At 46.9% G+C, this 27,911-nt stretch overlaps 1 protein-coding gene across 7 annotated transcripts in view; it reads left to right on the top strand.

Annotated features, from left to right (window-relative positions):
• BICD1 (BICD cargo adaptor 1) overlaps positions 1 to 27,911 on the top strand; it is a 529,680-nt gene that overhangs the window by 387,776 nt on the left and 113,993 nt on the right. For all 7 annotated transcript variants that reach the window (XR_010179730.1, XR_010179729.1, XM_063928866.1 and 4 more), the window contains exon 4: positions 17,196 to 17,630. Coding sequence is in view for 5 of the 7 variants with exons in the window: in XM_063928866.1 (XP_063784936.1) it covers positions 17,196 to 17,630 (435 nt within the window). In the remaining 2 variants the exon portion in view is untranslated. The remainder of the gene's footprint in view (positions 1 to 17,195; positions 17,631 to 27,911) is intronic.

Genomic DNA, 27,911 nt, shown 5'->3' on the forward strand with positions numbered 1-27,911 from the left:
AATGATGGTAACATATAACCTATATAATTATAGAATGTTATTAGTCAAATAGGATCGCCTCTCTATATTATTAAATGAAATTCCCTCTGCATATATAAGTGATTCGCAATTGTTGTAAACTACATTAGGTTACCGAACGAGCTTCCTGGTGTACTATGCGTTCCACCAGGTGCCGATCACGTGGCCCTGTACACGTAATATGATTGGAGGAGGGAGGGATTGTCTCCCCATAGTAACCTATGCGGGCCATAGACCAGAAATAACTTAACATATTATGCGCTCCATCGAACGCCAGTCACGTGACCTCGCACTCGCTATATGATTAGAGGGGAGATGAACTCTATCCCCATGGTAACCAGTGCGGGTCACGGACCGGAAGATCACTATGTCTGAGATACACGATTGGAGGAGACCCGTTTCCAAAGTAACGAATGCGGGTCATTGGCCGGAAGTCGAGTAGTCCGCGTGCGTTCCAGCACCACTGGACCGAATTTAAGTACAATTTCTAAATGAATAAGATATTACGGTTTATAGATTATACTGTATTTTTATATTGCCTTGAGTCTATCCATATAAAATGATGGTTTTAATAGTTTACATACATATTAAGAGATGGATTGTCTGAATCAGCTGTAATGAATAGAGCAATTAACTTAGGTATAAATACACTGCCAGTTAAGATCACAGTCACCTTTGATAAAGCAGCAGTCAGCTGGGAAACGCGTCAGGTGTGAGCCTGTGTCACCTTCACTGAATATCTATCACTGCTTGGACCCCTGAGGATTCCGCCAAATAACGCTATTTGTACCCATATCCATCTACAAGGACCGAACAATACATCACTACGCACTACTGGTGAGGACATTCCTGTTGTATTGCCACACTACTGGGACAGCTATTCCTCCAGCGTCGTCATTTCAAGTATTTCGGCCCGGGGATTGTGCCACAACCCCAGGATAAGGGACATTCAAATGTGCGGACCCCATGAGGGACATTGGATAAAGCAGCAAGCGATTAACAACATATGTATGGTGACTATGAGCTCATTAGTGCAGTGAGACCTATCTCATTTTAATTTATTTTATTTTTGGCATTTATTGTAATTTTAATATTAAATAATACTGTAATTTTGACAATCCATCTCAGTCAGCGCTGTCTTATTTTGGTTATTTTTGTTGTGTAAGATGTTATAGGTGTGACTAGCCTATTCAGACAGCTGCTTTAACATATACTAATTGGAACCACAGCTTGAGCGCCCCTTCCAATTTGATTGGTTGTTTCTGTTTCTACTCCCGCGTTTGTCCCTGGCACGCCTGCGTTTTTTAGCACACTCCCGGAAAACGGTCAGTTTCCGCCCAGAAACACCCACTTCCTGTCAATCACACACCGATCAGCAGAGCGACTGAAAAGCGTCCCTCGCCCCTGTGTAAAATTGCTTAGTTTGGTGTGAAATTACTTGGCGCGTGCGCCCTGCGGACCATACGCATGCGCAGAACAGCTGGTTTTTAGCCTGATCGCTATGCTGCGAAAAACGTCAGCGAGCGATCAACTCGGAATGACCCCCCTTTGTTCCATATTCATATATGTGTACATTTGTGATTAACTTTGCTGAAGAGTGTACAGTACCTATAGGCTATGCCAGTGGTTTCCAAACCTTTTTGAATCACTCACGGCGTCCTAGAGTATCAGAATTTTTTTCACGGCCAAAAAGTTTCTTACTGAGATATTAAGAAAGATAAATTCAATTAAGTAAATTGTGTTTATAGGTCATCCTTAGGTTCAATTATGTGGGGAGGGATGAGATTTGCTTCCGTTTGTCCACATATTTTATGATTGGCAGCAACCAGCACTGGTTTTGCCTATTACATTGACCATAAATAATTTGAATCGGTCCTGGACCGCCAGTCCAAGGCACCCCTGCAAGTGTCCCAAGGCACCCCAGGGAGCCACTGCACACAGTTTGAGAACCACTGGGCTATAGCATGAAAGAATGTTTTCCCTCTGGTCTCAGCAAAAAAGGTGCTGTAGGAAATCTCATTGTTCAATGTTCCATTGCTATAATCTATATTTTGAGGTTTCTCGGTGGGAATAAATAGATGACAGCTGTGGAAGCTGCTACATGTTATAAGCTGCATTATACTGCCATCTGCTGGCTGATATCAAGTTAGTTATATGATGGAAGATGTTCCAGATGGAATAGAACAGTAATGGGGAAACTACACCTTATCCTGTAGGCATATTTTCCTGATTCTGACCCAATTTTATTCCTGAGTTGAGTGTATTTCAGACCAGGCCTTCCCTGATCTAATTAGATGCCATTATTCATGGTTTAGACTTGAATTTATTAGTTCTGCGTCACCGATAGACTCAATAATTCTTACGCATTAGGAATAAATGCAAGAAGTTCTATCCTACCCTACACTGGAGAATCCAATTGTACATTGTTCATGAATTTCATTATTCAATTTTTATTTAGGGCCACTATCCCTTTGGTGTTACAAAATATACAGAGAGATTTATTACCTTCAGTATGGAGGGACTAGTGTTGATTAAAAAATCTAAAAGATCTTAACATGTATAGTTTGGAGGAGAGAAGGGAAAGGGGAGACATGATAGAAACTTTCAAATATATCAAGGGTCTTAACAAAGTTCAGGAGGGAAACATTCTTCAAAGGAAAAGAAGTATTAGAACTCGAGGGCATACATTGAGACTGGAGGGGGGGAGGTTCAGGGGAAATTTAAGGAAAAATTACTTCACAGAAAGGGTAGTGGATAAGTGGAATAGCCTCCCATCAGAGGTGGTAGAAGCTAAGACTGTAGGGCAATTTAAACATGCTTGGCACAGGCATATGAATATCCTTACAAAGAATTAAGGTTAAAAAAGGGTTGAGATTGCCTAAAGGATAAAATAAAAAAGGGGCAGACTAGATGGGCCAAGTGGTTCTTTTCTGCCGTCAAATTCTATGTTTCTATGATTAAACAGTATAGAGATGATGGAGTTGTAACTTTAGAAACTCTTCTGCTCCTAATTGAATCACATGTATATCGGAGAATATCACCGCTGTGTGCATGAGGATTTCAGCAAAGCACAACACTCGATGAGAGCTGTCCTTTGCGGTGTGGGAATTACCAGGTTTAGGACCCGGAAGCCCGTCTGCGAATGCATGGAGCGATGCACACACAGCGGGGGGGGGGGGGGGGTTGGGGTGCTGGGAGGGATCTGATCCGATCCCTCTCAGGGGGCAATGCTATAGGAGACCATACGCTTCAATAGGGTAACGCCACAGCATCTAGGGCCTAATTCAGACCTGATCACTGTTCTGCCAATTCGCAAGGCTGCTGAGTATCGAACGACTGCACATGAGTACGGATCGAAATGCGCAGGCGCGAGGCCAGACTGAGGAAAAAGCTTGGCGAACGCAGGCTGATTGACAGGAAGAGGACGTTTGTGGGGTGGTAACTGGTCATTTCCTGGGAGTGTCAGGAAAAACGAAGGCGTTCCCAAGCGTTTTCAGGGCGGGTGTGTGACGTCAGCTCCGGCCCCGATCAGCCGGTTTATATCGCACTGTAGGAGTAGGTCCTGGGCTGCGCACAGACTGCACAGACTGGAAAATCATTCGATGTTGAGTGAGTTGCGAACGGATTTGTAGCTGACCGGCGTTTTGAAAACTTTGCGCACGCCGTACACAGACTTGCACGGGGCGGATTTTCACTCTGTCTGGGCAGCGACTATCTGATCGCAAACCTCTGCAAATTCACATTGGAGTGATAAGGTCTGAATTAGGCCCCTAAGCTCTGGAGTCTATCGCATTCCGGAGCTTGGTGCATACGTGGTAAGCGGCAAAACTCCTGAAAACTGCATTTTTAGCATTGCTGCATCCCGCCTATAGATACATACGACACGCACAGTTTCATGTGTTTATCATTTCATCTAGAGGGAGCAGGTTTGCATTTTAGTAAGCTGGAGTATGTTACACATTAATTGCCATTACCTATTCTTCTCAAATCATGAACTTATTAGGGATAAATGTAGAAGCCTTCCTTTTAAATGATTGTCCCTTTAAAACTTTAGCCAGACTCGCCCCAAACTCGACAATGCCTGCATCACGTGGGCTACCCCATAGGCTCAAAACACTTAGGGGGAGATGTATCAAAGCTTGTAAAGAGTGGACAAGTGGAGAAGTTACCCACAGAACCAATCAGCTTCTAGCTAACACCTGTCAAGTATATTCTATAAAATAGAATATAAAAGCTGATTGGTTTCTATGGGTTGGGTATGTGCGACCAGGGGTCAACCGACGCTGGGGTCCCGGATGTTAGATGGCCGGGCGGTGGCAAGCGCAATGAGTGGGAATAGTCCATGTTGGTTGGCATGCCGACCGGCGGCATATTCATGGGTCGGGATCTCAGCGTCGGTATTGTGACCGCCGGTCACATAACCGCATTCCGTTTCTATGGGCAACTTCTCCACCTGTCCACTTCACTGTTTAAAAACTTCAATACATCTTTCCCTAAAGGTGGGTACACACTAGGCGACGTGCTCTATGAGCGACGTCACCTAGTGTTTTACCCGGCCCGGCGGTCGGCAGCCGGGTCGACAGCGAGGGTCGTTAATGACCCGAATTTCCGCGCATCACTGGACGGCGGCAGGAGTTTTTCTATGGCTACAATGAGCGGCTGACGGAAACCTAGCCCTATAACTTTTAGTAAATAGGACAGTGAATGTGGCTGCACAGTTGCCGGATTCCCACAGATCTGTGACAGCTGAGTTAGGAGATGAACTCCGGGTTCTCCAGTCCAGTGACTACAAGACTACCATAAATATCAGCCGAGAGGTCTAGCCATAGAGGTTACAATAAATCTTTATCATCTGCCCATCGTAGTCCTGTCAAAGCGACTTTTTCAAATCTCCAACTGAGGGGAACATTTACTAAGCCGTGATAAGAGCGGAGAAGTGAGCCAGTGGAGAAGTTGCCCCATCAACCAATCAGCAGCTTTGTATCATTTTATAGTATGCAAATTATAGATGTTACTTCAGTGCTGATTGGTTGCCATGGGCAACTTCTCCACTGGCTCACTTCTCCACTTATATCACTGCTTAGTAAATGTCCCCCTGAATTTGTTGCTATAAAAACAACCAGTCCAGACTATACCTTTTTATGGTGTTATATAATCTTATTTATGTTTAAATAGTTCTTTATATACTTGTTGGAATATTATATTTTTTTATAAATCCAAATCCTAGAGCACGTGGACCCCGGGTGTAGTATGGTTTGCCGGCGGTCGGGGCCCCGGCGACCAGCATACCGGCGCCGGCATACCGACAGCTGGGCGAGCACAAATGAGCCCCTTGCGGGCTCGCTGCGGGCACGGTGGCGCGCTACGCTATCTATTCTCCCTTCAGGGGGGTCGTGGACCCCCAAGAGGGAGAAAAGATGTCGGTATGCCGGCAGTCGGGATTCCGGTGCCGGTATGGTGGTCACCGGGAGCCCGGCCGCCGGCAACCTGAAGACCACCCATGGACCCCGCCACCCTTCCTGTACAGAGACTTCCAACGTATCAGATCCCGGCACGTGGTTGATCATTAGCCACCTCTGTCTAGTACAAGAGTTCAGGGAACACTGATCGTTCTGTTCATTGATGTCGCTGTTTACAGTCCTCCGTGGCTTGGCGCAGATGTTGCCAGGTGTTCACGTTGTATATTCGGTTATTCCCTATGGCTGTGTCCCTATAAAAAGTTGCATTTCATCACTATGTATAGACATAATTATAGCTTACCGATTGCCCATATTTCATCTTAGTAGATCTGCAATAACCAGTTGCTGCTGTAACAAGTTCTTGGCTTTTAGATAAAGGGAAATATAAAAAGTAATTGAATGTTAGTTCTTGCTTTTGAATCACTGTGCGGCTGGGGTAAAGTTCTTGGAAAAATGGCTGCAAATTGGGCGAAATTTACACTTAAATATGCATAATAGTGTATTTTCGCCCGTATGCTAAGGTAGTGCTGGGATCCGGTCTGAAGATCGACAGTGTCTAGGTCGACAATGTTTAGGTCGACCACTATAGGTCGACAGTCACTAGGTCGACATGGATGGAAGGTCGACAGGGTTTCTAGGTCGACACGTGCTAGGTCGACAGGTCTAAAGGTCGACATGAGTTTTTCACATTTCTCTGACGTCCTAGTGGATGCTGGGAACTCCGTAAGGACCATGGGGAATAGCGGCTCCGCAGGAGACTGGGCACATCTAAAGAAAGCTTTAGGACTAGCTGGTGTGCACTGGCTCCTCCCCCTATGACCCTCCTCCAAGCCTCAGTTAGATTTATGTGCCCGACGAGAAGGGTGCACACTAGGGGCTCTCCTGAGTTCTTTGTGAAAGTTTTAGTTTAGGTTTATTATTTTCAGTGAGACCTGCTGGCAACAGGCTCACTGCATCGTGGGACTAAGGGGAGAAGAAACGGACTCACCTGAGTGCAGAGTGGATCGGGTTTCTTAGGCTACTGGACATTAGCTCCAGAGGGACGATCACAGGTTCAGCCTGGATGGGTCACCGGAGCCGCGCCGCCGTCCCCCTTACAGAGCCAGAAGAGCGAAGAGGTCCGGTGAAATCGGCGGCAGAAGACGATCCTGTCTTCAGATAAGGTAGCGCACAGCACCGCAGCTGTGCGCCATTGCTCTCAGCACACTTCACACTCCGGTCACTGAGGGTGCAGGGCGCTGGGGGGGCAGCGCCCTGAGACGCAATAAAACGATAAAACCTTATATGGCTAAAATAAATGCATCACATATAGCTCCTGGGCTATATGGATGCATTTAACCCCTGCCAAAACATATAAAAAAACGGATGATAAGGACGCCGAGAAAGGGGCGGAGCCTATCTCCTCAGCACACTGGCGCCATTTTCCCTCACAGCTCAGTTGGAGGGAAGCTCCCTGGCTCTCCCCTGCAGTCACTACACTACAGAAAGGGGTTAAAAAAGAGAGGGGGGCACAAATTAGGCGCAGTATAAACAATACAGCAGCTATAAAGGGAAAAACACTTATATAAGGTTATCCCTGTATATATATAGCGCTCTGGTGTGTGCTGGCAAACTCTCCCTCTGTCTCCCCAAAGGGCTAGTGGGTCCTGTCCTCTATCAGAGCATTCCCTGTGTGTGTGCTGTGTGTCGGTACTTTTGTGTCGACATGTATGAGGAGAAAAATGATGTGGAGACGGAGTAGAGTGTCTGTAATAGTGTTGTCACCCCCTAGGGGGTCGACACCTGAGTGGATGTACTGTTGAAATTGCGTGACAGTGTCAGCTTTGTATAAAAGACAGTGGTTGACATGGGACAGCCGGCTACTCAGCTTGTGCCTGTCCAGACGTCTCATACAGGGGCTCTAAAGCGCCCGTTACCTCAGATACAGACGCCGACACGGATACTGGCTCCTGTGTCGACGGTGAAGAGACAACCGTGATTTCCAATAGGGCCACATATTGCATGATTGAGGCAATGGTAAATGTTTACACTTTTCTGATAATATGAATACCACCAAAAAAGGGGTATTATGTTTGGTGAGGAAAAACTTCCTATAGTTTTCCTGACTCTGAAAAATAAAATGAGGTGTGTGATGATGCGTGGGTTTTCCTCCGATAACAATTGATAATTCTAAAAAGTTATTGGCAGTATACCTTTTCCCGCCAGAGGTTAGGGTGCGTTGGGAAACACCCCCTACAGGGGATAAGGCGCTCACACGATTGTAAGAACAAGGGCTCTACCCTCTCTTGAGATGGCCGCCCTTAAGGATCCTGCTGATAAAAAGCAGGAGGGTATCCTAAAATGTATTTACACACATACTGGTGTTATACTGCGACCAGCAATCGCCTCAGCCTGGATGTGCAGTGCTGGGTGGCGTGGTCGGATTCCCTGACTGGAAATATTGATATCCTAGATACAGTATATTATTGCCTATAGAGCAATTAAAAGATGCTTTTCTATATATGCATGATGCACAGCGGAATATTTGCCGACTGGCATCAAGTATAAGTGTTTGGTATTCTAGTAAAGTGGTCAGGGATTCCAAACGGCATTTGGAAGTATTGCCTTAAAAAAGGGGATGTACCCTAGGTCGCCTCTCAAAATAAGACGCCGTATTATCAGGCGCAGTCCTGGTTGGCAAGCGGACAAAAGGGTTCCTCTTTTCTGCTCGTGACAGAGGGAGAGGAAAATGGCTGCAGAGATCAGCCAGTTCCCAGGAACAGAAACCCTTTTCCACCGCTGCCAAGCCCTCAGTATGACGCTAGGGCTTTACAAGTTCAGGCACGGTGGGGGCCCGTTCTCAGTGAATTTCAGTGCGCAGTGGGCTCACTCGCAAGTAGACCCCTGGATCCTTCAGGTAATATTTCAGGGGTACAAATTGGAATTCGAGACGTATTCCCCTCGCCGTTTCCAAAAGTCTGTTTTACCGACGTCTCCCGCTGACAGGGAGGCAGTTTTGGAAGCCATTCACAAGCTGTATTCCCAGCAGGTGATAATAAAGGTACCCCTCCTGCAACAGGGAACGGGGTATTATTCCACACTATTGTGGTACCGAAGCCAGACGGCTCGGTGAGACCGATTTTAAAATCTAAAATCTTTGAACACTTACATACAGAGGTTCAAATTCAAAATTGAGTCACTCAGAGCAGTGATTGCAAACCTGGAAGAAGGGGACTACATGATGTCTCGGGACATCAAGGATGCTTACCTTCATGTCAAAATTTACCCTTCTCACCAAAGGTATCTCAGGTTATGGTACAGAACTGTCACTATCAGTTCAGACGCTGCCGTAGGGATGGTCCACGGCACCCCGGGTCTTTACTGAAGTAATGACCGAAATGATGATATTCCTTCGAAGGAAGGGAATTTTAGTTATCCTTTACTTGGACGATTCCCTGATAAGGGTAAGATCCAGAGAACAGTTGGAGGTCGGTGTAGCACTATCTCAGGTAGTGTTGCAGCAGCACGAGTGGATTCTCAATATTCCAAAATCGCAGCTGGTTCCGACGACTTGTCTTCTGTTCCTAGGGATGATCCTGGACACAGTCCAGAAAGAAGGTGTTTCTCCCGGAGGAGAAAGCCAGGGAGTTATCCGAGCTAGTCAGGAACCTCCTAAAACCGAACCAAGTCTCAGTGCATCAATGCACAAGGGTTCTGGGTAAAAATGGTGGCTTCCTACGAAGCAATCCCATTCGGCAGATTCCACACAAGAACTTTCCAGTGGAACCTACTGGACAAATGGTCCGGGTCGCATCTTCAGATGCATCAGCGGATAACCCTGTCACCAAGGACAAGGGTGTCCCTCCTGTGGTGGTTGCAGAGTGCTCATCTTCTAGAGGGCCGCAGATTCGGCATTCAGGACTGGGTCCTGGTGACCACGGATGCCAGCCTGCGAGGCTGGGGAGCAGTCACACAGGGAAGGAATATCCAGGGCTTATGGTCAAGCCTGGAGACAAAAATATCCTGGAACTAAGGGCCATTTACAATGCCCTAAGTCAAGAAAAGCCTCTGCTTCAGGGTCAACCGGTATTGATCCAGTCGGACAACATCACGGCTGTCGCCCACGTAAACAGACAGGGCGGCACAAGAAGCAGGAGGGCAATGGCAGAAGCTGCAAGGATTCTCTGCTGGGCGGAAAATCATGTGATAGCACTGTCAGCAGTGTTCATTCAGGGAGTGGACAACTGGGAAGCAGACTTCCTCAGCATGACCTCCACCCGGGGGAGTGGGGACTTCACCCAGAAGTCTTCCAACTGATTGTAAACCGTTGGGAAAAACCAAAGGTGGACATGATGGCGTCCCGTCTTAACAAGAAACTGGACAGATATTGCGCAGGGTCAAGGGACCCTCAGGCAATAGCGGTGGACGCTCTGGTGACACCGTGGGTGTACCAGTCAGTGTATGTGTTCCCTCCTCTGCCTCTCATACCAAAAGTACTGAGAATCATAAGAAGGAGAGGAGTAAGAACGATACTCGTGGTTCCGGATTGGCCAAGAAGGACTTGGTACCCGGAACTTCAAGAGATGCTCACGGAAGACCCGTGGCCTCTACCTCTAAGAAAGGACCTGCTCCAGCAGGGGCCTTGTCTGTTCCAAGACTTACCGCGGCTGCGTTTGACGGCATGGCGGTTGAACGCCGGATCCTGAAGGAAAAAGGCATTCCAGATGAAGTCATCCCTACCCTGGTCAAAGCCAGGAAGGATGTAACCGCAAAACATTATCACCGCATTTGGCAAAAATATGTTGCGTGGTGTGAGGCCAAGAAGGCCCCTACAGAGGAATTTCAACTAGGTCGTTTCCTCCATTTCCTGCAGACAGGACTGTCTATGGGCCTAAAATTAGGGTCCATTAAGGTTCAAATTTCGGCCCTGTCGATTTTCTTCCAGAAAGAACTGGCTTCAGTACCTGAAGTTCAGACATTTGTAAAAGGGGTACTGCATATACAACCTCCTTTTGTGCCTCCAGTGGCACCTTGGGATCTCAATGTTGTTTTGAGGTTCCTTAAGTCACATTGGTTTGAACCACTCACCACTATGGACTTAAAATATCTCACATGGAAGGTGACGATGCGGTTAGCACTGGTTTCAACCAGGCGTGTGTCAGAATTGGCGGCTTTTATCATATAAAAGCCCTTACTTAATGTTTCATTCTGACAGGGCAGAATTGAGGACTCGTCCTCAATTTCTCCCTAAGGTGGTTTCTGCTTTTCACATGAACCAACCTATTGTGGTGCCTGCGGCTACTAGGGACTTGGAGGACTCCAAGTTACTTGACGTGGTCAGGGCCCTGAAAATATATGTTTCCAGGACGGCTGGAGTCAGAAAGTCTGACTCGCTGTTTATCCTGTATGCACCCAACAAGCTGGGTGCTCCTGCTTCTAAAGCAGACTATTGCTCGTTGGATTTGTAGTACAATTCAGCTTGCACATTCTGTGGCAGGCCTGCCACAGCCAAAATCTGTAAAAGCCCATTCCACAAGGAAAGTGGGCTCATCTTGGGCGGCTGCCCGAGGGGTCTCGGCTTTACAACTTTGCCGAGCAGCTACTTGGTCAGGGGCAAACACGTTTGCTAAATTCTACAAATTTGATACCCTGGCTGAGGAGGACCTGGAGTTCTCTCATTCGGTGCTGCAGAGTCATCCGCACTCTCCCGCCCGTTTGGGAGCTTTGGTATAATCCCCATGGTCCTTACGGAGTTCCCAGCATCCACTAGGACGTCAGAGAAAATAAGATTTTACTTACCGATAAATCTATTTCTCGTAGTCCGTAGTGGATGCTGGGCGCCCATCCCAAGTGCGGATTGTCTGCAATACTTGTACATAGTTATTGTTAACTAAATCGGGTTATTGTTGTTGTGAGCCATCTTTTCAGAGGCTCCTTCGTTGTTATCATACTGTTAACTGGGTTCAGATCACAAGTTGTACGGTGTGATTGGTGTGGCTGGTATGAGTCTTACCCGGGATTCAATATCCTTCCTTATTATGTACGCTCGTCCGGGCACAGTATCCTAACTGAGGCTTGGAGGAGGGTCATAGGGGGAGGAGCCAGCTAGTCCTAAAGCTTTCTTTAGATGTGCCCAGTCTCCTGCGGAGCCGCTATTCCCCATGGTCCTTACGGAGTTCCCAGCATCCACTACGGACTACGAGAAATAGATTTATCGGTAAGTAAAATCGTATTTTTTTTTCTTTTTTTGAATTTTTTTCATACTTAACGATCCACGTGGACTACGATTGGAACGGTAAACTGTGCCGAGCGAAGCGGTAGCGGAGCTAAGGCACCATCCCCGAAGCATGGCGCACTAATTTGGGATCCCGGTCACTCTTCGAAGAAAACGACACCAAAAAAAAATAAAAAAAATCCTCATGTCGACCTTTAGCCTTGTCGACCTAGCACATGTAAACCTAGAAACCCTGTCGACATTCCATCCATGTCGACCTAGTGACTGTCGACCTATAGTGGTTGACCTAAACATTGTCGACCTAGACACTGTCGATTTGATGAACCACACCCGGTAGTGCTCTGCAAATGCAGCATGTGCACCCAGGTTATGCCCAGAGGCGGAGCTACCATTGGTGCAGAGGGTGCATTGCACCGGGGCCCCTAAGGATTAAGGGGCCCTATGCTGTCTAGACCAGCAATGATTTATCCCCTGGCTCCTCCACAGACCATTTTGAGCAATGTCAGATGTATGACCCAGTGCAGAGAGCAGGGTGGGCCCCACTGTCTGAGGGACCTGCCCCTTACCTCAGGTAGGCAGGGCTGACCTTGTGTGTGCCAGACTGATAGAGGAGTCCTGCCACCTATCAGAGCTGATGATCACAGTCACATGCTGCCTCTAATTAACAGACAGCTGTACATTATATCTGAGTCACTGCTGTCTGTGAATTAACGGCAGCTCACACCCAGGGTATCTGGCGCTGTCAGAGGCTGCCTGACCGAGCGCCACACTGTGGTGGGGGCCCCTGTCACAGACACAGCAGAGGCCGCTGTGTTCCTAAACCCACCAAGTTACATGGCCCATGTTTTTCATACAGCGCAGGACATTGTGCTTGTACCCCTGTCACCCACTGCCTCCCCTTGCCACCCTCTGCCTCCCCCTGCTTTCTGCTGTCACCCTCTGCCTACCCCTGCCATACGCTGTCACCCACTGCTGTGTGGCATATTGTGAACTTGGGTTGGGGTGGAGGGGTACCCAAATTATATTTTTGCACCTGTGCCCACCACTCACAAGTTCTGCCACCGGTTATGCCAGTCATATATCTCGCACTGCAGTATCTATAATGGATGCTGGTTGTGCGATCAGTCAAGGGGACCTCGTATATACAGATACAGAAAAATCAGCATCAGCTGTGCTTTCGCAATCAGCCAATCACAGTCATTTCACTAGTGTCAGCAACTGTCATCATCGTCAGTACATCTGCGCCTGCAAAACATGGGGGGAGATGTACCAAAGCTTGGATAGAGATAAAGCACCAACCAATCAGCTCCTCACTGGCATTTCTCAGACACAGCCTGTAACAGGGCAGTTAGGAGCTGATTAGTTGGTACTTTATCTCTCTTTACTTTACCTCTCCAAGCTTTGATAAATCTCCCCCTTGGTTTTCCCAGGTATATATGAGTCTTTATATACTCCATTACTGCTTACTTTAGAACACCACCAGGCAAACTAATCTCACCTGTCCAGTTATAAGCAGAATCAGGCAATTTATGTAGAGCAATATCCCGAGCACTATACACCCAAATGTCTATTGCAGTCTATTCGCATCTAGGCCCAGATGGGTGTCTCAGAACCCGCAGGCGTAGAGAGACAATTTGGTTTACAGGGCTCACAGTTTATATAGTATACAATACACATTACATCAGAAATGGTTACATGACAGAGAACACAATCCATCTTTATTACTGTCATCCAAATACGATACTTATTCTTAATTATGAGCATGGAAAGACCCCTGGGCGGTCACTTAGGGGCCACGAGTTAGTAACAGAGCACTATCCACCACTCTCAGCCCTCTAATGATGGAATAAGGTCCTTTTTAGCAAGTCATGCACAGAAAACACACTTAGCAGAATACAGGTGCAGGGAGAGATGAACACTTTGATATACTGTTCAGAATATAAGATTCCTGCGCCCAAAATTACATTGATACACAAAGTTTAACCCTGTAAGCAGTGGCGTAACTAGAAATGTTTCTCCCCCAAGCCAAAAAATTCTCTGGTGCCCCCCCCCCCCTATAATTGTCATAAATAAAGTGGTGAATCAAAGGGGGCGTGGACTTGTGAAAATGGGCGTGGCTTTGCCTAAAGGGGCGTGGCATTGCAGGAAAAGACTACCTTATACCCCAATTTTGCAACCTGCACGCCCAGACGTTGGCCACCACAGGAAAAAAAATAATCCTGATTCATGCCCCTTACATTATTTGTCATTTTTCCTCCGTATAGTAATGCCCAGTATACAGTATGCCACATACTGCGATGGCCCTTAGACATTATGTCACACATAATAATGCCCATGATACAATATGCCACACACCATAATGCCCCCAACACATTATGCCACACACCGTAATGCCTGTGACACATTATGACAGGCATCGCAATGTCCGTTAAACATTATGACACACACTGCAATGCCCCTGATACATTATAGCACATACCACAATGTCCGTGATACATTATGCCACACACTGCAATGACCCTGAGACATTATACCACAATGCTCGTGAAATAGTATACCACACACCGTAATGCCTGTGACACACACCGCAATGCCCGTTATACCCTATGCCATACACCGCAATGCCCGTTATACATTTTGCCACACACTGCAATGCCCCTGAGACATTATACCACATACCACAATGCCCGTGATATAGTATGCCACACACCGTAATGCCTGTGACACATACCGCAATGCCTGTTATACCCTATGCCACACACCGCAATGCCCGTTATACATTATGCCACACACTGCAATGCCCCTGAGACATTATACCACATACCACAATGCCCATGATATAGTATACCACACACTGTAATGCCTGTGACACATACCGCAATGCCTGTTATACCCTATGCCACACACCGCAATGCTCGTTATACATTATGCCACACACTGCAATGCCCCTGAGACATTATACCACGGGTGGTCTTCTGTATGCCGAATGTCGGGATCCCGGCACACAGTATACCGACAAGTATTCTCCCTCGTGGGGGTCCACGACCCCCCTGGAGGGAGAATAAAATAGTGTGCCACCGTGCCCGTAGCGTGGCGAGAGCAGCGAGCCCGCAAGGGGCTCCTTTGCGCTCGCCACGCTGTCGGTATGCCGGCGGTCGGCCTCCCGGCGCCGGTATGCTGGTCGCCGGGAGCCCGAGCGCCGGCATACCATACTACACCCTATACCACATACCACAATGCCCATGATATAGTATACCACACACCGTAATGCCTGTGACACATTATGACACACACCACAATGTCCGTGATACATTATGCCACACACCGAAATGCCCATTACACATTAAGTCCTACAGTAAGGCTTCTAATTACTTTTAAATTACCTGCTCGTTGCTAGAGGTTTCATGCTCTTGGTTCCATTATTATTATTATTATCCTTTATTTATATGGCGCCACAAGGGTTCCGCAGCGCCCAATTACAGAGTACATAAATAATCAAACAGGAAAACAGCAACTTACAGTTGATGACAGTATAGGACAAGTACAGGGTAAATAAACATAGTTACATCAGCAGATGACACTGGAATAAGTATCAGGTGGCAGAAGACTGCTGGAGTTGATGCAGTTGAAGATTATTAAAGTAAGAAAGGATAAGCGCATGAGGGAAGAGGGCCCTCCATGCACGGTGCCAGGGGTTTTCATGCTCAGGGTGTCATGCTCGTTGCCAGGGGTTTCATGCGGTAGGTGTTATGCTTGTTGCCAGAGGTATCATGTGCTGGGTTTCAAACTTGTTGCCAGGGGGTAATATTCGTTGCCAGGGGTTTCATGCACTGGGTGTCATCCTCGTTCCTAGGGGGTAATGCTTGTTGCCAGGGATTTCATGAGCTGGGTGTTGTGCTTGTAACCAGGGGGTAATGCTTGTTGCTAGGGCTGTGCTCCCAGTGCCACATATGACCCCAGTGCCAGATATTCCCCCACCGTGCCAGGTACATATAAGCCCCCAGTGCCAAATATGCCCCCCCAGTGCCAGGTACACATATACCCCCAGTGCCAAATATGCCCCCCAGTGCCAGGTACACATATACCCCCAGTACCAGGTACACATATACCCCCAGTGCCAAATATGCCCCCCAGTGCCAGGTACACATAAGCCCCCAGTGCCAAATATGCCCCCCCAATGCCAGGTACACATATACCCCCAGTGCCAAATATGCCCACCCCCCCCAGTGCCAGGTACACATACACCCCCCCAGTGCCATATATGCACCCCTCGTGCCAAATATGCCCCCCCATAGTGCAATTATGCCCCCCCCCCGTGCCAACTATGCCCCCACCAAGTGCCAGATACGCTCTCCCCCCAGTGCCAAATATGCCTCACCAAGTGCCAAATACGCTCCCCCCCCCCCCCCCCCCAGTGCCAAATATGCCTCACAAAGTGCCAAATATGTTCTCCCCCACTCCCCACTCCAGTGCCAAATATGCCTCACAAAGTGCCAAATATGCTCCCCCCCCCCCAGTGCCAGGTACAACACTCCCTCTCCGGGCTCCCCCGCTGCTGTGCTGGGAAGGAGGGACACGGAGGGCACAGCGCGCGCCTCTCCTGTGACCCTCCTTCGTCTCCGGCGTGTCTGTTTAATGAAGTGCCGGTTCGTGAGCCAATCAGAGCTCACGAACGGGCACTTCATTAAACTGACACGCTGCTGCCGCCGGAGACGAAGGTGGGACACAGGAGAGGCGCGCGCTGTGCCCTCCTTCCCAGCAGAGATCAGTGGCGGCTAGGGCGCCCCGCAGCCCTGCGCGCCTCCAAGCGCTCGCAGTGGATGCGGACCCCTAGTTACGCCACTGCCTATAAGCATTCAGTCCCATTATAAGAGGTCCAAATTTCTCTGACAAGATGTTCTGCAATACTATTAACTAATTAGTAAGAAGAGGACAGTGATGTTCCATTGAGATTGATGACAAATATTTAAAGATAAGAATTGCAGCTCTTTCCTACAGAGAGTATTCAGTAAAGCGGTCGTGAGAAGTTGCAATGAGAATATATAGCATTTATTCAATATATATTTTAACATGAATTTCACTTATTTGCCTTCATTGATTTCATAATTTATCTATTGCCCCAGGAATCTCTGTGAAATTTCTAAAATTAAGGCCCAAAATGATATATGCAAAATGTCACTTTTGATAAGCAAGAACTATTAAGTGTAAGTCTATACACGCAGATGAAGTAATACGGGTGGGAGTGGCTTGCTTGAGCAAGGTAAAGCCTATAAACTGAGTATGACATTTGATACAACTAACCTGCCCCTTAATTTTGACAGGAGCCTCAAAACCCTGCTGTGTCCTGTTTTTAACATTAGGACTCCTTGATTGGTTCCAGTATACCCTAGTCCCTCCCACTTCAAAGTTGTACCTATAGACACTTAGGAGTTGGCCAAGCTGAAATACTCTGTGCTTCTCTTAATATTATAATACTGATGAAAATCTGTAACAATTTGTCGTAGGTTGAATACGAAGGTTTGAAGCATGAAATCAAGCGATTCGAAGAGGAGACGGTGTTGCTGAACAGTCAGCTGGAAGACGCCATCCGATTAAAGGAAATCTCGGAACACCAGCTAGAGGAGGCCCTGGATACTTTGAAGAGTGAGAGGGAACAGAAGAATAACCTGAGGAAAGAGTTAGCTCAGTATATCAACATCAACGATAGTATGTATAACAGCCACATTAATATCGCAGTGGATGGGCTGAAGTTTACCGAGGACGGTGAGTCCAACCACGAGGATAAGATGAATGGCCACATCCATCCCCCTCTTGTCAAACTGAACGGTGACTATCGGACTCCGGCTGTGAGAAAGGGGGAGTCGCTCAACCCCGTCTCCGACCTTTTCAGCGAGCTGAACATTTCGGAGATGCAAAAACTCAAACAGCAGCTTATTCAGGTAGGTTTCATGACTTGAAATTGTCTCCATAGTGGAGGCAGCCATGTTGTAGGATTTTGTGATATGAGACAATATTCATAATGATGCAGCCTATTAGCTCACCGGCAGTGGTGCCAAGAGAGGGTATAAATTACCCGGGCCCAGGTCTGATGGAGGGCCCCAGTGAGGGTCCAGTAGGGGCCCAGTCCCCCTTACCTGGCAGCAGCAGTTGCAGCTCTTCTCCTCAGCCCAACACATGCTGCTGAGTACTGGGCTGCAGTGTGGCCATGAAGGTACTTAAAATACTATTTTTTCAGTATTTTTTTCTAAGGTTACATGACCACACCTCCTGTGGTTAGGCCACACCCTTTGAAAAGTACCTGGGCCCAGCCCGGCTCTCGACTGCCCTGCTCAGCGGTGGTGTCACATGTGGTGCCTCATGCCTCAGTGATGTCACTGGTTCTGGTTCCTAGTGAATTGATAAGTGAAGATGTCATATTTATTGATTCGTCCCAAGACTGACTTAGCGTAAGCTGGCATTTATGTAAATTGTAAGATCACTCACAAATGATGTTGTGTAATTAATATCACCATGGAGATGCTACAACTTACTGTAATAACTGGCAGTTCTTGAAGTTGGACTTCTTCCCGAAATAGCTCGTTGATAACTCAGAAACACACTGGTCTTGCCACTTCACATATAAGCTATGTACTGACCTTCCTTGAGAACACCTGTAACTGTATTCAATTATTGTTAGCGATATCCTGTAGCTGTACACCATAACGTGTGCTCTATAGTACATGTAGAACTAAATAACTCAGGTGTAGAACGACTGATTCTGGGGCCTGTTTATTAATGCCCTTATTTTTGCCCGGTAGCACCTATTGCCGTAATAAGAGATGCATTCTCATACTTATTTATCATTACAGCCAGGATGGGGCAGAGCCTCCGGGTTCACTACAGCTGGCCGGCGGTCGGGCTCCCGGCGACCAGCATCCCGGCGCCGGGAGCCCGACCGCCGGCTTACCGACAGCGTGGCGAGTGCAAATGAGCCCCTTGCGGGCTCGCTGCGCTCGCTACGGGCACGGTGGCGCGCTACGTGCGCCACACTATTTTATTCTCCCTCTATGGGGGTCGTGGACCCCCACGAGGGAAAATAAGTGTCGGTATGCCGGCTGTCGGTATGCCGGCTGTCGGGCTCCCGGCGCCGGTATACTGAGCGCCGGGAGCCCGACCGCCGGCATACAGAAGACCACCCAGAGCCTCCAATAAGAGGGTGACAACTGAATCCCACTGAAACTCTTGCCATTTGCTTTCGCATCGGCAAAACGATAAACTTCCGGCACTAATTCTGCGCCTTTAGTGCGCATGCACAGCCATTGGATACCACATGGGCGCAGCCCTGTCTGTTGAGCGATTCTTTAACCATTGAATACCGGGCCAGGTTGACAATAGGGTGGATGGGACTACAGACCCAGGCCTCCGCATATAAAACATCCCATCATCATGACTATGTTCTATGTTCCTCTTAAAATGATGCAATTTTTCTGCTTTTACATATTTAGGGAGACAGTGGGGCTGATAGCGTAGGGGGTGAACACGCCCACATAGCACTGGCCACACCCATACATCACTGGCCACAACCACATATCACTGGCCACACCCACACATCACTGGTCACGCCCCTTTCTGCTTCTCTCAGTAGGCCCTTGATCATTTCCAGGCCCATGTGCCCCTTACTCCAGCCCTGATTGGATAGATATGTTAATCCTCAGATGGAGTTAACTATTGAAGACAAGCTTCAGATCTTAATAAATTGCTCAGACCCCAAGTCCTGGTTGAGAGCATGGAGACTTCTTCAGTGTTACCTTGCTGAATTTAGAGATATCTATGAGTCCTGCTGTGTTTGGTTACTGAAAAATAGTATCCAGATTCAAAACATAATCCAGCACTTGGTGGCAAATGTCACAATACATCCAATGCAGCGCAATACAAAAAAAAAAAACACTGCAATAATAGTAAAAATGTGAAAAGTGCAATTTATATAAATGTTTAAAAAATATATAAAGTACGGTGTGCAGTGTATAAAAAAAAAAGTACATTAAAATGGCACACCTTTAAAAAATCATTATTGGACAACTTGCAATAATACCTTGTAAATGAATACAACACCACAAAATAGAGATGTACGCAGGACCATATATGCTGGATTTGGATTTATCTCTGAATCATCGACCTGTATTCTGCGGCCGGGATCCATACACTAGATGTATTATATATCTTTTCTTTTTCTATTTTAACATCTGCAGCTCGGTTCCAACTGCGTGGATCATAAGGCTTATAAGTGCACCAACCAAAAAGTACCTGCGGGCCCCTGGATCTAGAGGGGGTCCACACTGCACACACCGCACCCATTTCTTTTATACTTACCTTTCTGGTGTCCGTGTGTGGGCCCCCTTCTCTCCAGGATCCCGTAGCCGGCAGCGCTGTTAGCACTCTGAGTGACCGCTGGAGACTCTGGAACAGTGCCAGAGTGTACAGCGCATCGCAAGTCTCCGAAAAAATGGCCGCCGCGCCATTTTATCGGAGAGCTGCGCATGCGCTATACACTCTAGCACTGTGCCAGAGTCTCTCTAGTGCGCAGATCGCTAACAGTGCTGCCAGGCAACGGGAGAGGAGGGGGCCTGCACACACGGAGACTACACACGGGTCCCCTCCTCTCTTGATACACCACTGACAGTAGAGTACAGCGCAACGCACAGCAGTGTGCAGTGTGCCCCTATATACACTGTCACTAATACTGCACAGCCACTTAGTGAAGCCTAGAGTCTCTGGAGTCTGGATACTGCACAGCATAAACAGTAGAGTATAGCACAGCGTACAGTGTAGCCATATACTGTATACACTGTTAGTAAACTGCACAACCACTTAGTAAAGTCTGGAGTCTGGACACAGCACATCCTAAACAGCAGAGTATAGCGCAGCAAACAGCAGCGTGCATTGAGTGAAATGGCGGCGAGTCCCGGGTGCAGCACTTTATACGGAATCCAAGTCCCGCGAGAAAACTGACGCCGGGAAGATGACGTTCAGCCTCAATGTGGAATCCGAGTCTGGCGGGAACACCTGAACTCGTATCCCAATGTTTGGAGCAACTCAGATTCTGTGGAACCCGAACTGCTTATCTCTACTACAAAATAAACGCTAAACCCCTCTCACATCCAATTACATTCAGAAATGTATATAATTAGTGTTACCGTTATTCTCAAGATATTTTACAGCCAGGATACTGTAGAATATGTAGTATGACTTATTTGAGCCAAATCAAAAGTACCACTCTCAGAATTCAGGTTTCATGGACACCTTTTTCACCTGATGTTCGTAGTAGATTGCTAGATAAAGATTTATTTACTTTTATATATAAAATGCTTTAATCAAATAACAATATTCACAGCTATCTTGTTATACATCAGCCATCTGTAATAAAACGTTATTGGTTAATAACATTTACCTGCTGAGGCATCGTGTAATGTTTAAAAACATTCATTATACACAGATATATGCAATTTCATGCTTGACAACACGCCAATTACAAACATGAACTCTCATAGCCCTTGTGACAGATGTTGATTAATGCCCTGGTATGTTCGTGCGAACGCTTCATTTATACGTCACACACCTGTAACAATTTACTGCTGATGCATTGCAAGCAGAATGCTAGAGATACATTTTATTCACTTTTATAGATATTTTATAAATCAATTGGGAAATAAAATTTACTGCTGCTGCAACATCTAAGGGTTAACAATACACAGGAGGTTTTTCAATGTTTAAACACAGCTTATAACTAATTTGTAAGCTTATTTTATATAAAACATTATCAATAGGAGAGGAACAGAGGGCGTGCCAGGGGGTGTGGAAAGGGTGTGTGACTGGAGGCGGGGCAACTGTCACTTTAAGTTTGACGGAACATGGGCCCTCATTCCGAGTTGTTCGCTCGTTAGCTGCTTTCAGCAGCATTGCACACGCTAGGCCGCCGCCCTCTGGGAGTGAATCTTAGCTTAGCAGAATAGCGAACGAAAGATTCGCAAAATAGCGAATAGAAATTTCTTAGCAGTTTCTGGGTAGCTCCAGACCTACTCAATGAATACAAAAAATGTGCAGTAGTATTGGCGCTGAGTCCGTAAGATGTACCCTTATATTACTAAGGGAATATATGAATGAGATCTAGTTGATGTATGAAGTACAGTACATTTTATTGAACATACATACACAACATGGAAAGAAGTTTAAAAAATTAAAAATGCAAACTTAATGGACACGATACAGTACATATATGTGCAACTGGAGCTGGGAGACAGTGACTTGGTTAAAGTGCTGGTGCAGTAAGCAGATGGTAAGTCTCTCACCCTTTGGTGGCCCTGCGGTGGGCTAGCTTAAGGAAGCAATGCTGGTCCGGCGCTGATGTAGCCCGGCACCACCGCACAGGGCAAAAATCAGCTTCTTGGTCCTTTGCCAGGTGTTCACCGTTCCCAGGTCCAGTGTTCAATCCAGTGCAGGGCCACCAAAGGGTGAGAGACTTACCATCTGCTTACTGCACCAGCACTTTAACCAAGTCACTGTCTCCCAGCTCCAGTTGCACATATATGTACTGTATCGTGTCCATTAAGTTTGCATTTTTAATTTTTTAAACTTCTTTCCATGTTGTGTATGTATGTTCAATAAAATGTACTGTACTTCATACATCAACTAGATCTCATTCATATATTCCCTTAGTAATATAAGGGTACATCTTACGGACTCAGCGCCAATACTACTGCACATTTTTTGTATTCATTGAGTATTCAGGGATTTTGTGTTTGTCCCTATTCGTGTAGTTAGTAAGGCTGCCTTGTCTGCTTTTATTGCGCAACCCTTGTGAATGCACATCCATTTCTTTGAGCTCCAGACCTACTCACAAATAGCGATCAGTTCAGGCCGTTTCGTTCCTGGTTTGACGTCAGACACACCCAGCGTCCGGCCAACCACTCCCCCGTTTCTCCAGACACTCCCGCGTTTTTGCCTGACACGCCTGCATTTTTCCGCACACTCCCAGAAAACGTCCAGTTTCCGCCCAGAAACACCCACTTCCTGTCAATCACACTATGATCACTTCAACGATGAAAAATCTTCGTTCGGGCGTGAGTAAATCTACTAAGTTTTGAGCAAAAATACTTAGCGCACTGCGTACCAGGCACATGCGCATTTTTGCCTTAATCGCTCCGTAGCGAAAATCGAAAATCGTCAACGAGCAAACAACTCGGAATGACCCCCATGGTTCTATATCTACTAAGAGTTCATCTTCCCATTGATCCTGTCAAGCCTGCCAGGGTCATGACCAGCAGCTGCCCCAGCCCAACTCAACCTAGTAGACTGCCCCTCCTAAAAATACTCCACAGTTGCAGTGCTGCTTTGCGCTGCATTTTGGCCCTCATTCCGAGTTGTTCGCTCGGTATTTTTCATCGCATCGCAATGAAAATCCGCTTAGTACGCATGCGCAATGTTCGCACTGCGACTGCGCCAAGTAACTTTGCTATGTAGAAAGTAATTTTACTCACGGCTTTTTCATCGCTCCGGCGAACGTAATGTGATTGACAGGAAATGGGTGTTACTGGGCGGAAACACGGCGTTTCAGGGGCGTGTGGCTGAAAACGCTACCGTTTCCGGAAAAAACGCAGGAGTGGCCGGAGAAACGGTGGGAGTGCCTGGGCGAACGCTGGGTGTGTTTGTGACGTCAACCAGGAACGACAAGCACTGAACTGATCGCACAGGCAGAGTAAGTCTGAAGCTACTCTGAAACTGCTAAGTAGTTAGTAATCGCAATATTGCGAATACATCGGTCGCAATTTTAAGAAGCTAAGATTCACTCCCAGTAGGCGGCGGCTTAGCGTGTGTAACTCTGCTAAATTCGCCTTGCGACCGATCAACTCGGAATGAGGGCCTTTATTGGAAGGACTACTAAATTGGGAGCAAAAAAAGCAAGTAACTTTAACAAACCATGGTTCAATGCAAGAGGCACAGATACATTGTTGTTTTGCATGCAGGGTAAATACTGGTTGCATTTGCATGTAGCCCACAAATCCTGGAAGCTTCATTGTTACACTGCAATTTAGAATTGAGTTTGGACTCACCCCTCCCAAATCTAAATCTCTGCACATTTTATATATCCTCCACCAGCAGTGCAACATGGCTTTCCAAGGTAACAGGTAAAATCAGCCCAGAATCTGTTTACTGAATCATGACCCAATATACAGTAGGCCCTGTCTCCTTTTTTGCTGAACAATGCACAAAGAGGATTCTGCTTGTTTTGTGCGATCAATGCTTCGCTTCTGACAATATTGATTCTAGCTTATGGATAATGGACTGAGGGCGCTATAAAATTTAGAATTTACACTTCCACCGTTCTAAGAAGGATTCCAGGGCATTCGCCGGCCTCAATTAACCTCCTGAAACAGACAATAAATGAAGTTATTGACTTTTTAAAGGAAGGACTGAGCCTTTTATTTGTTGAATTTCGAAATTGTCCGTCATAATAAGTGGTTAGGGGTGACCTCATTAATTTACTAAAATGAAAGGAAATCAGTGATCAGCAGCACCTGGACTGTTTTGGAGGGTTTTCTCAGTGGGTTATTATTATTATTATTATTATTATTATTATTATTACATTTTATTTATAAGGCGCCACAAGTGTTTTGCAGCGCCGTACAAAGGACAGTACAGGGAGACAAAACTTAGCATTACAGTAAATAAATAACAAAAATAGAGTACAGGTAACAAAGAGCACCACAATTCTCAAGACATAATACAGCTAAGATGTAAGTAGTGAGGACGTGATCATCGTACTACTTGGGGCTGGCGGCCATAGATAGAGATGAGCCTTTACCAGCTGGAGAAAAAGCGGGTAAAGATGGTCGCTGAGTAGGAGAGGGCTGTCAGTGAAATGTGTCGAGAAGAGGGCTTTGACAACAGGAGGAAAGAGGGCCCTGCTCTGAAGAGCTAACAATCTAGTGGGAAGGGGCGACAGACAGATGACATGAGGTGCAAGCAAGCGGGAGGAAGCCTGATGACAGTGTGTAGGCAAAGCTGAGATGTTCAGGGCATGAGGGATGGAGGAGCAGCCTCAGGACTAGGGTTGTGGCTTGCAATGATTTTCTTGGAACCGATTATTTTATTCTGTGGAAATATGGAGTGAAATCTATAGCGTGGGTAGAGTTCAGGTCACATGGGTTTCAACACGTTGAGAGAATACATGAAGAGTCCACACTCTTACAATCTGCTCCTCTGGCCTGCCTGCCAAATGCTTGTCCTCCCTGCAATCTGTCCTGAATGCAACGGGGCATACCGTAGCTTCCTCTCCTGCGGTTACTCTTCTTGGTGGCTCTCTGGACAGTCCTCCTTTGCCTCCAGAGTAAAATTCTTGCTATTCACCCTCACCTCTGTAGTCCTCTTTAATGCCTCCCTCTCTTCTCAAACCTTGTCAAGACATAATCCTCCTACTCGCCCCCTACATTCTGACAATAACCTTCACTTCTTGTCCTCACCTATCATTACCTCACTCTCCCTCCATCAGGGCTTTGCTGGCGATATGGAACAGATTTGCTTCAACTGACAATCTTTCAAGAGCTCCCTCAAAACTTACATTTTCCCCTTTAGCCACTTATACCGCCCACAGGCGAGTGTATATTTGCTGTGCAAGGGTACGATCACATGTGCAGCCGAGCGGTACAAAAATAGTTTGTGCAGTTTCTGAGTAGCTCAGAACTTACTCAGCCGCTGCGATCACTTCAGCCTGTCCGGGACCGAAATTGACGTCAGACACCCGTCCTGCAAACGCATGGACACGCCTGTGTTTTTCCAACCGCTTCCAGAAAACGGTCAGTTGACACCCACAAACGCCTTCTTCCTGTCAATCTCCTTGCGATCGGCTGTGCGAATGGACTCTTCGTTAAATCCATCACCCAGCAACGATCCGCTTTGTGCCCGTACGACGCGCCTGCGCATTGCAGTGCATACGCATGCGCAGTAGTGACCTGATCACTGTGCCGCAAAAAACTGTAGCGTGCGATCAGGTCGGAATGACCCCCAATGCCCTGTGGATTGTTACTTGTCTTTCCTTAAGATATAAGGTCATTTTAGAGTACAAGCATAAAGCAGCCCCAGAGATCAGAATGAAGGTGGATACTGGAGAGCCTCTGTCTTATCTATGAGGAGACTCTGAGGGACTGTAAACCTGCCAACAAATTGCCCTTAAAACCACTTAACTGGCATGGTCAGATCTCATGCACCCGCGTCGCCCCACTGTGTCCCCCAGTTTTTGACAAGGAGATCCGTTCTGTAGATGTGCATAGTATAATATTTAAATATTGTAAAAAAAATACTTTTTCAACTATTTTAAATAAAAAATATTCAAAAAACAATGTTATAAACGATTTTGAAGGGAAAATTTGTCAGTTAAGTGGTTTTAAATAGTGTTTTACAACTGTCTGCTTATACCTAATTCTGTTAGTTGAGCAAGATGTGACCCTACCTCTGACCTCTGCAACCAGAAGATCCTAAATAATGTCTTCTCATTGTACAGCAAACACAACTTACATAAACACATGTAATCCCTCATGCAGAGGCTCTGCCTTTCTCTGGGGCAGTCATCTGAGGGTTAAGACACTAAATCAAATCCATGTCAAGGTGGCAAAGCCTTCTAAGAGCACCACATAAATTCTGTGTGTACCTGACAGTGCTGATGTGGAACATACATGACTGTATCTAATCTAACCCATAACCTTACGTTCGCATGTGCATAAGACGGCACAGAAGGCAACAGCAAAATGGTTTGATGTTAATTGTACATTACTTATGTATTACTTTTTCTCTTACGTCCTAGAGGATGCTGGGGACTCCGTTAGGACCATGGGGTATAGACGGGCTCCGCAGGAGACATTGGCCCTCATTCCGAGTTGTTCGCTCGGTAATTTTCTTTGCATCGCAGCGATTTTCCGCTAACTGCGCATGCGCAATGTTCGCACTGCGACTGCGCCAAGTAAATTTGCTATGCAGTTAGGTATTTTACTCACGGCATTAGGAAGTTTTTTCTTCGTTCTGGTGATCGTAATGTGATTGACAGGAAGTGGGTGTTTCTGGACGGAAACAGGCCGTTTTATGGGAGTGTTTGAAAAAACGCTACAGTTTCTGGGAAAAACGCGGGAGTGGCTGGAGAAACGGAGGAGTGTCTGGGCGAACGCTGGGTGTGTTTGTGACGTCAAACCAGGAACGACAAGCACTGAACTGATCGCACTGGAAGAGTAAGTCTGGAGCTACTCAGAAACTGCTAAGAAGTGTCTATTCGCAATTCTGCTAATCTTTCGTTCGCAATTTTGATAAGCTAAGATTCACTCCCAGTAGGCGTCGGCTTAGCGTGTGCAAAGCTGCTAAAAGCAGCTTGCGAGCGAACAACTCGGAATGACCACCATGGGCACTACAAAGAACTTTAGAATGGGTGTGCACTGGCTCCTCCCTCTATGCCCCTCCTCCAGACCTCAGTTAGATCCTGTGCCCAGAGGAGATTGGGTGCATTACAGGGGAGCTCTACTGAGTTTCTCTGATTAAAAGAATTTTGTTAGGTTTTTTTATTTTCAGGGAGCACTGCTGGCAACAAACTCCCTGCATCGTGGGACTGAGGGGAGAGAAGCAGACCTACTTAAATGATAGGCTCTGCATCTTAGGCTACTGGACACCATTAGCTCCAGAGGGATCGGAACGCAGGTCTCACCCTCGCCGTTCGTCCCAGAGCCGCGCCGCCGTCCTCCTCACAGAGCCGGAAGATAGAAGCCGGGTGAGTATTAGAAGACAGAAGACATCACAGGCGGCAGAAGACTTCAGATCTTCACTGAGGTAACGCGCAGCGTTACCGCTGCGCGCCATTGCTCCCACACACAAACACACACTGAGGCACGGATGGGTGCAGGGCGCAGGGGGGGCGCCCTGGGCAGCAATATAAAACCTCTAGGCTGGCATTTTAGTATATATGGGCTGCGGAGGCAATATATATACAAATCCCCCGCCAGTATTGTATTTTTGAGCGGGACCGAAGCCAGCCGCTGAGGTGGCGGAGCTTGATTCCACAGCACTGACCAGCGCCATTTTCTCCACAGCACACTGCAGAGAAGCTGGCTCCCCGGACTCTCCCCTGCTGAACACGGTGACAGAGGGCTTAAAAAGAGGGGGGGGCACTTAATTTGGCAGTGAATGTATATTGAATAATATTAAAGCGC

This window comes from Pseudophryne corroboree, chromosome 6, assembly GCF_028390025.1.
Source record: "Pseudophryne corroboree isolate aPseCor3 chromosome 6, aPseCor3.hap2, whole genome shotgun sequence".
NCBI classification, from domain to species: Eukaryota; Metazoa; Chordata; class Amphibia; order Anura; family Myobatrachidae; genus Pseudophryne; species Pseudophryne corroboree.